General features: G+C 31.1%; 1 protein-coding gene across 3 annotated transcripts; it reads left to right on the plus strand.

Annotated features, from left to right (window-relative positions):
- The first annotated feature begins 288 nt into the window (after positions 1-288).
- Positions 289-5,633, plus strand: LOC125065688 (aldo-keto reductase AKR2E4-like). Of its 3 annotated transcripts, XM_047673454.1 has the most exons (7): positions 289-373; positions 539-628; positions 1,480-1,662; positions 1,995-2,111; positions 3,424-3,591; positions 4,106-4,303; positions 5,372-5,633. In XM_047673454.1, exons 1-7 carry the CDS (start codon positions 320-322, stop codon positions 5,609-5,611), a joined length of 1,050 nt encoding a protein of 349 aa, XP_047529410.1. In that variant the 5' UTR covers positions 289-319; the 3' UTR covers positions 5,612-5,633. The 3 variants fall into 3 exon arrangements, with proteins under 3 accessions (XP_047529410.1, XP_047529412.1, XP_047529411.1); XM_047673456.1 differs by lacking the exon at positions 3,424-3,591; XM_047673455.1 differs by lacking the exon at positions 289-373 and having other exon boundaries at positions 602-628; positions 1,440-1,662.
- Positions 5,634-10,653: the final 5,020 nt, after the last annotated feature.

A 10,653-nucleotide genomic window follows, 5' to 3' on the forward strand; every position in this document is an offset into this window, starting at 1 on the left:
AAACACTCGTTTATTTTTATTCAAGCATAAATTAACAAACTGATCTACTGTTTAACATGAGGTTAATTTATCTCGGTCTTAAATGTTAAAGATGTAACATTTATTTATCTTTATCTTTAAGAATTAAGAGTCACATAATATTATACAGAATGTACTCGGTAATGATTACATTATATATTACGTACAGCGAGCTAACTAATAACAATATTATGATTACAAAATAAAGCGATCTTGTAATTTAATAGGCTGCGTTCGTTCATATTTTATCGGTTAGCTTCCAGATGTCTCTGTCGCAGTGTGTTTTTGTAATTCAATAGAGATGAACGGCCGGTCCACAACTTGTTATGTATTATTTACGTTATTTAATTATTTGGTAAGAATTTATTTTATTTAACTATAATAAATTAATGTTATGGTCCAAAAATATTGTCTTTTTTATAAATAATGTTCTCTTGTTTTTTAGCACATACTAATAAACTTTTATTTTATTTTTTTGAATACGACAAGGTTTTATATATTGTATATTATGTTTTTTTAGACTAGCGTCAGTACTTTGTCCTATTCACTAAATGACGGACATACGATTCCAGCGGTTGCACTAGGTACTAGTTTAGGACATTTGGCAGACGTAAGTATATTGTCTAGGTATTTTATAAAATAGCGTATTTTTAATTTAGCTTAGGAAGACATACAATGGCCGACACGAAAATAATTGATTATTATATGTTCTATTTTTAAGCTCTCGCAAGGGGCCAGTATTAACTATGTATTTATACATACTTTGTGCATGTCCGTTTGGGTAGGTTCCACTCATTCTAACACCAAACAGCAATACCTAAGTATTGTTGTGTAACGGGTTGACAGGTGAGTGAGTTATTGTTAAAACAGGCACAAAGGACATAACCTTTTAGTTCCTAAGGTTGGTAGTACATTGTTTATATGAGGACTGCTTGATACTTTTTAAAGCACCAATGTTTATGGGCAGTATTGACCACTCCAACAGGTGGCCCATTTGCCAGTATGACATAAAAAGCAAATGTGTAAAATTAGAATTTTAATTTGATATTCTAAAAAATGATAATAATAAAGATGTTTATTCAACGACCATGAGCACATTTAAAACAGAATAAAAAAATAATCTATTACATGAAATAAAATTAAAAAAAACTACTAGTGAAAAGGTTTTTGACTGAGATGATTTTCATTCCGCATCTTTATGGAGTATTTTATGTTAAATTTGTTTATTTTAGTTTTTAAAATTTAACTGTTTCAATTTGTTTTGGGTTAGTATCCTTAAAATAAGATGATTTTACTATAAAATTCGAGCCCGTTAATAAAAGTAGCTATTTTATCAAACACCATTCAGTTTTATTACATATATTCTTTATAATAAAAACACTGAATTCCTTGCTTATTTATTACGATATATGGTTATAAAGCCGATGTTCGACACCGTATAACATGTTTGTACATGGCCAGGGAACAAGAGTGTTACCAGTGAACCACTCGCTCGCACACGCTGTAGAATGGGCGCTGGAAGCCGGTTACAAGCACATTGACACCGCTGCCTTGTACCGCGTCGAGGATGAAGTCGGTCTTGGCGTACAAGACTATATACGGGCCAATAGTGCCAATAGGAGCGATGTTTACGTCACCACCAAAGTAAGCATAAACTTGATACAGCCATTCTACGATTTCAAATAAACGAAATTTAAAAACAAATTCCTTATAACATAAAGCGACTTTCAAAAAATAAATTTATTATTTCTTATAAATATCTCTTATTTTATCGCGTAAAACGAAACTTTTTTAAACAGGAACAAACATAATCCCGATAGCTAAAATTCCTTACATAAAACATTTATTTTCTTTTCCCAAGGAGACGTAACGCTATATATATTTTTTGTGAGTCGTTTTTTATCAAATATCGTTGTTATCATGTTCGTTCTATATCGTGGAATAAGGAATTGTATTATGTGGATATCTTTATTTAGTTATGGAACGACGCGCATGAACGAGACGATGTGATACCAGCTCTGAGGAAGTCGTTAAAAGAATTGCGCCTAGATAAGGTCGATCTGTATCTCATGCATTATCCAATGGCGTATACGGTGAGTAAACATTTATGATTATGTATATTTTAATACGGGAATAAGTTTTTATTTACATGAATAAGGATATGATCACATTATATGCGAAAAGTCTCGAAGACGAGTCAGATTATTTAGCACAGATAATATTCATACATATAAATATTTTTTTAATCTTTTTTTTTTAAGCCGTATTGCTACTTGAATTAAAATAGCCTTAAAGTTATATAAACTTAAAAAAAATACATTCAACCTTATTTTGGTTAGGTTATATTAGGTATTATCATACAATATATTGCAATAACCTTACTTTTTTAATGATTTATTTCAATCATTAACTTTTATTTAACTCAAGCCCTATTATGCGATTAAGTGGAAAAGTAATCTCGTTTGAGTTTGAACAACGTCAAAGATAAACAACAGTACGGGGGCGTATTAAACTTCGTAATATAGCTTTTGATTACAATTACTTTGTGTCAATCAGCATGTAACTTGTTTCGAGGCGAACATGTTGTTAGCTTTGACTTCGGAGTTTCCTATTTTATTCCTTTCTCTCAGCTTATTATCTTTGAGAATAAACTTTTAGGTTCGTCAAGTGCAAATATTAAACATCATAATCATTAAATGGTCGTTGTACGCAAAAGGGAAGCAATTTTAATAGAAAAGGCTTAAGTGCCATGTTTCGAGTTAAATCAATATAGTCTTTATTTTAAATACTCGTGGCAGTTCTGTTATTCAATCTTTAATTTTATTAAGTGATTAATTAGTCTAAATTAAGAACGACGGATTTGTCTTTTTTGAACTTACGGTGTTACGGTATTTCGATATGTACATCCTTTAAAGGTAACAACTATTGTAGTCAAAGCAATATCACTTTCTAACATTTCACGATTGTGTTTTGAGGTCACCTTTGAAATTGAATAGAATAGCTCTGACACGTCAATGATGTTTAGAGTTTGCTCTCTATTTAATGAGTGAAACTTATTTAAAGTTCAATTTGACTTATACTTTCATATAGATGAAGTGAAATAAATTGTAATGTATTTAAACAAGGATATCAATTAATTTAGATCTATCAAAATAGTTTAATTTAGAAGTATGTGCTTACAGCATAATCGGCTTCAATATCATCGATTGTATAATTATTCTAACAAGTTAGACTTTGTCATTTCTAATGATTTGTAAATCTCTGGATGAAAACTTGATATTCATAAAATTTCATAAAATTCATATTTTGAGAATCAGCCAATGGAATGGTATTTTATTTCGTGGGCTTAAAATTATTGAATACTTATCAATTGATACTGTCACTAAATATATCTATGTTTTTAAGAAAAATGGCGAAATCAGTGATACGGACTACTTGGAGACTTGGAAAGGCTTGGAAGATGCTAAAGACCAGGGCCTCACAGATTCTATAGGAGTTTCGAATTTCAACATCACCCAAATGACGAGATTGTGGGAAAATTCACGAATAAAACCAGCTGTTTTACAAATTGAGGTCGCTTATAAAACTTATTCAGCAATTTTTGTACACTGAAAATTGATTCATTGAAATTTTTAAGAGTAACGGAATTATCGGTTAACACATTCGTTGATAATACTATCTAAACATTTTATTCAACATAACATAGGGAGATAACATATAATACATATGTTTGTTGTATATAGCACATTGTTTGTTCCTAACAAAAGATATTTTTTGAACTGGACAAAAGTTTTCCTTTAAGTGCGTTGCTCAGCTGTGAGTTGGCAAATCTCTTCCACCTCAAGATGTTTTTGTAGATCAACCAATAATTTTTGAATGTTACAACACTGAAAAAAAAAAAACTTTATAGTTTCTGTCTTTATAGTAGGCTAATTTGTTTGTTAAAAATAAGCAGCTCGATTTAATTTAAAAGTATAAAGGAGACAGGAGTTGGGAACCGACTATATTAAAGTCGTGACCGTTAGAAACTATCATCACTGCAATAAATGTCATAAAAATGACAGCTAATATCTCAATGTACTCACAGGTAAATCCTACAATAACAAATGATGAGCTAATAAACTGGTGCCAGGAGCGTGGAGTAATTGTTATGGCATATACACCATTTGGCGCAATACTTGGCCGCAAAAGTGACGCGCCGCCACCACGAGCTGACCACCCGGTGCTTTTGCGCTTGGCTGCCAAGTACAAGAAAACCGTGCCGCAAATACTGCTAAGATATTTAGTAAGTGTAGTAAGAGGTTTATTATTCGGGATAATAATTATGAAAGAATTCTATATGGCCTATTCCAGTAGAAGTAGGAAAAAAGATAAACAAACTTTAGATTTACGTATTTCATGCGATTTGCTAATAACTGAGCTATGTTGTGCGCTATTAGAAGTTTATGATTAATATATCTTTATTTATAATATAACACTATTGCACTTAACTAGTTATTTCCACTTTAATTTTACTTCCAAATTTCCGATAACAGTTTCGTCGACGTTCAAAACGCCATGTTTTCGCAAATCCATAGTGAATATCATTGACTAATCAAGCTTTCGCCCGATGATATCGCGTAAATTTGCTGTCAAATATTGTTTATTTGGCTTTTTTTCTTGTTAAAGTTGGAATAGAGTATACCTACTTAACACGATTGGGTAATATCAGACTAAGTCTACGAAGACTGCTTTAACGTTTTAATGCGTATTCGTAGTATGTATACTCGTAAATGTCAATGTATTTTTATTGGTTGGTTCTTCTATTGAAAATCATTGGTAAAACGGAATTTTTAGGCCTTTCCATAAGATGTTTATACCGTCATAATGCTCGGAATGTAATTGACAAAAACCTAGTTCTTTGTAAAGTTAATTAAGAAACATATTCTACCATGAAATGAATAATTATTATTTATCGTTTAATCTTAAGCATTGTTATTTATTAGGTATGTTATGTACGAATTTCTCAAGATTTCATTTACTTGGCCTTTGAAAGAGGAGATGAAGTTTATGGCTGTCTCCTCAAGAGCGGGAACATGTAGACATATAATGCTATTCAAATCTATATAATGTATTTATGTATGTTTGCCTCTATATGACAAACTAAACTATTAATCTGATTGTGATGAAATTTGGTGAGAAAAAGAAACATTATTTGTATTTTTGTTTTTCAATATAAATGTTTTATGGATACCCGTGCGAAACTAGGACACGTAGCTACCTGTATATATACCTGCTATAACTAGCTAGTTATAAATGGATATAATTTAGTTATATATTTAAAAAATCTATTAATGTTGTAAAATGATTACAGTTGGAGCGTAAATTGGTCGCTATTCCAAGGTCTACGAACAAAGAACGTATCAAGGAAAATATCAACATTTTAGACTTTTCACTTACATCCAATGAAGTTGAGGAGTTATCGAGATTTAACAATAATTATCGTCTAAGAACACCCGCTAAGTGGTATGCCCATCCCCATTTCCCATTTGAGAAAAAAAACCTTACTGCTCAAGAAATAGAGTACATAATCGCTCATAGTAAGGATGATTAAAATAAGGTAAAACGCTCGGAAGCCTTCTTTTAAATTTGTAAGAATTTAATGGATAAAAAGATTTTTCGGCTGATGGATTAACTGCAAAGATCCATTAAGAATTGTTTGTTATTTAAAGTCGCAAATCTCATATTCGAAAGAGGACTTGCCAAAAAGTTTTTATATTTGTCATATTATATAATTAGTCACATAAAAATAATAGAAATATATATTATTAAATTGCGTTTTAATTTTTCTTGTTTTAATATTTCACGTTTTTGAATTGATATAAACTATGTATCCTTACTAATATTATAAAGTTTGTATGTATGTATGTAAATTAATAAATGACATTAATATAACTACAAGAAAACTAGTACAATATAATCCAGAACATCAATTATTATTATTAAAGTTACATATGCATTGGAAACCACTTCCATTGTTTCATTTTCAATTTGATCCTGATGCTACCGGCATAAGCACATATACGATATTAAATTACAAGTTTTCTTTAATGAAATCGACGTCTACTTGAATTCCAGGAATTTTGATAATTAATTTATATCGCTATCTTATCCTGCTAGGATCTTATAAGTATCGTGTAGCCTTTTTAATCTCCTTAGTGCTATACAAGTGAAATCTTTTAACCGCAAGTATAAAGAAATACCGCTTTTATATAAGCTTCAGAGGCTCACAGATGATCTAATTAGTTTCAACGAGCTTTGTTTATTTTCTCAGACGTGTATTAAATGAACTAAGGCTGAAACTGTAGTAAGGACTAAGGTGGACCTTATTTTATTTTATTAGATTTTTTAAAAATAGAATTATTTACATTGCTATCAAGAAAAGAGTATTAAAAAAGGTTAAAAATTTAGACTACTTACCGTATTAAATAATAAATGATTAAAATGTTTTTTAAATATTGATATCTTATGTAAATTCAGATTACACCTCTTTAATAACGACTTTCAAATATGATCAGTTTTAAATGCTGAGGATTAACTTTTAAGTAATGTTTTGGTACATAAATGTGAACAGTAAAATATTAATAAAAAACTAAAATAAATACCGACGACGAGGAAAAAACTCACTCAAAAAAATATCTGTTCAAAACATTGAGACTTGCAATAAATATCATAGCGTATTATCGAAATAAAAAAAATAATAATAACTAAATTAATTAATTTAAAAAAAAAAAACCAGCATAGATATAAGGTTCGAGAAGATCTACAAAGCCCTCCTGGAGAGTGGACGCGGGTGAAATATGAAATTTTAGTGGATTAAAGGATCAAAGATTTTAAGTCCATTTTCATAGTCATAGTTCCACGTAATACGACAGTGCTTTCAACTCCAAATCAATCTCATTAAATGAAATAATCAGAAAGAAGTGTTACCAGTATTATTTTTTATTTTTTGACTAAAATCTTATAAGGCTCATACATGTTCGAGACAATTGTCTTGGCCTTGAGGCTATCTGCGACTCTGGAGTCGAAGATTATTAAATTTCAAGACTGAAAATAATATCATGAACATTTTATTTTCCTTTGACTTAAAACCTTATTCAAAAAAATAATAGTTGTAATTCAAACAAAAGTACGAATGTATGAAATTGTAGTATCCATAAAAATATTTTAAGCTGAATTAGGGAAAACGTGGTTGTAAAAAGTCACTTATCCCACTGACATATGCTCATAGAGACTGTAAGAAATATAAATCATACATCGTCAGCCTGGGGGCTAGAATGTGATATCCTATGTGCTTGTAACTCCAATCTCACTCTTTAAAATTCATCAATAAAAACTACTTAGGCTCTGACAATCAAGAAATAAATTATCTCTTGATATGAAAATGTATGCTTCATTTTTGTTGATAATTAATTTTGTTTCGGCAGTGAAAAATATCGTTAATTCAGTTTAAGGCATGTACTAAATATAATATAATATTTTGCCTCCTGTGTTTCCTCACCTATCTTTCTTCCTTCTATTTTCCTCACCTATTCCTCAAATATCTTTCGAGCAGTGTGATTGAATAAGCCTTTATTTATTTTTTTATTGCATATGTGGTAAATGTGCAGAAGGCTTACGTGGTATAAAGTAATTATCACCTCCCATGGACATATGCGACACAGGGGAGCTTGTCACCTACGTTGCCAGCTTTTAAGAAATAAGTAGATAGGTTTCTTTTCTTGAAGGTTCCGAAGTCGTAAAGGTTCTGAAAAACCGCCAGCGAAAGCTGGTTCCACAGATTGCCTTAAAAGTCTCGCGGTTTTGGATGATTTTTTTTATTCTGACGCGATATCCATAAGTGATATGCAAAGAGGAATAACAACTTTGCCAATAGAAGGTCTTTACCCAGATTGGGAATTTATGGACTGTTGCTTTACCTATTGTAAATCACGACAATTAAAAAGTAAAACACATGTTACTCATACATAAAACAAAAATGTATATTTTCTGCGTCATAAGTTTTACCTAAAAGTTATGTATTGATCATGGCACTCAGGTATATTAAATTGTATTAACTTTAATTTATTGTATAAATATTTTATTAGAAACAGCTCAACTACTCAGACATTTCGAATTAGTACTTAAAAGGATTATCGTGTAAGAAAATATCTTTGTACAATAAATATAATAATAAAATTTGTTAGAATAACCTCACTTGGGACGATACGAGTTTCTTTTTATAAATTGCTAGTTGGTATGAGAGCTCTTTACATTCTGTTTTCACTTAGATGCCCTTCAAGAGTATATATTGTATTAGAATATAAGATTATACATTTTCTTTGTTTACTAGTATGAAGATAGCACTTTATCAATATATATTTTATATGAATTGATTACTAAAGTACGCTCTTTTTGATAATATTGGTAGGGGGGCACATACGCCCGTGCTATGAGATGATAAGTGGGCACCATCGCCCATAGCTTATCGCGTTTAAAGAAATATTTAATAATTCCTTAAATCAGCCAACCCTTGGCGCTAAGATGATATGATCCTTGTGCGTGCAATTACACTGGCTCGCTCACCCTTAAAAACGGAACAGAACTGACCTAACCAAAAGGCCTTACACTAAGCCCTACTACCAAGTATAACAAGATTGTTAAAAAGAGTAGATACTCTTTTTTAACACCTTTGGAAAATCAACTTATGGATCAACATTATCCAAACTGATATGGCGTTTTGAATGATATAAATGTTATAATTATTTACTATAAAAAAATATTTGCATATTACTTCCTAAAATCACGATTGTGTCTTATGGTGAAATTGTTGTTTGGAATGGAACTCTTTTTTATTTTTATTTAAGTAAACAAAACTTACAATTAGTGAAGTTCCTAACTGGAGGAAGAAAAAACACTCGACTCGACTGATATGAAAAGAAAAAAATGGGCATGAACTTAAAGAAGCCGGGTCAACTCTATTAATTTTATTAAGAAACGGAAACTAACTGAACCTTATAAAGTCCTATTGGATGCCAATGCAACTAACTGTTCGAATTTATTTCAACATAAGCTTGAGTGAATGAGTGAATGATTTTATTTCTTTTTTTTTTAATTTAGATTTTGTTTAATTAATCAGTAAAAATAGTGTGGTACAAAGTATGGTTTATAACTATAAAAAAATAATGTTCTGCTAAAAATGAAAATATTGGTTTTCGTTCGAAGTCAAGAAAAGCGTAAACGGGGCAAGTACTGTTTGAAAGGCTAAGGGTTGTAACAAAAAGGTTCGATTGAATTCGCAACGGCAATTGTCTAGCTAGCGATGATCTTATCAAAGACCTTTAGACAAGACAGGTGTGGTATTTGGGAAACATGTCGAACATTTCACGATAAATAATTAACATTAACAAGTGTATAACATTCGTCATTTGAAGCTTGTCAATCATCTATTTAGTTATGTGAAATTTTAATGTCTTAAAATCGAAAGATAAAATGACTTCTGAATAAATATTGAACTTGTTACGACGTTCTCAAGCTTGAATCTACATTTTATTCGTTGGCATATACTAGCTATTCACTCATAATTCAGGATTTCCTTTGTCGTTGCCTTTTCTATTCATGATTCTAGGACGGTGTGAGCTTACGATGCGTCCGTTGGAATATTAACAAGGGACACTGGACTTCTTTATTCTTCAGACAATCATACATTTAGATCCAACACTTTAGGGCTATATACAATATTCAGGTGATACTTTAGAGGACATTTTATTGTTAAATATTTATAGTCGTAAGTGTCTAGCTCTTGAAGTTTTATTTGAGTACTACTACGTGTCGAAATAAAAAAGTTGTAAATGTGTTTACCAAATCGAAATTTTAGGTGAAGTAGCGTGATGGAGTAAGTTTTTTTTCTTAACGGGAAATATCATATGTTGCTAACACTTAAATAAGATATTACACGTCATGGATTAGTATGTAGTAATATCGTAAAGACGAAAGGAACTCCGTTTGTTACGCTTTGACGGCCATCCCATAAATCCGAACTTTATGTAATTTGGTATGAAGCAAGCTTAAACCCCAAGTAAGGGCAATTTTTTTGCCTAATACCTGCCGACAACGATGACGATTCTAAAAAAAATTTAACATTACTACAACAACCCAGACAAACACCACTAAATTTGCATCTGGTGTCGTGTATATCAGTCTATAATAACTATATATACAATGTCATTGGGCTGATTGTACGTCGAAAGACGCAATGGACGTTGGGCAGACGAGGCCTAAAGTAGAAAAGGCGTATCTGCAAATGTAGTATTGGGCATCCTCTAGCCAGGAGAATCGATGTGGAAAAGATTGCGAGAGTCAACAGTATGCGGAAGATGGAGTAAGAAGCGACAATCCCAACCGAACTATTCCAATCCTCACAATTTTTTGACAACTTATACAATTTATGAGACCGTTACAATCTGTCTACATGGTAAGGGTCCTTACACTTATTTTATCATGTAAAAATTCAATACCGGTTTGTCGTGATGACGAAATAAACATCGCATATATAGTACCAGTCTGATATTAATATTAGAGTCAACTTGTATGTAATAATTCTCATGTAAAGCGTAC

Source organism: Vanessa atalanta, chromosome 8 (genome assembly GCF_905147765.1).
Source record: "Vanessa atalanta chromosome 8, ilVanAtal1.2, whole genome shotgun sequence".
Taxonomy (NCBI): Eukaryota; Metazoa; Arthropoda; class Insecta; order Lepidoptera; family Nymphalidae; genus Vanessa; species Vanessa atalanta.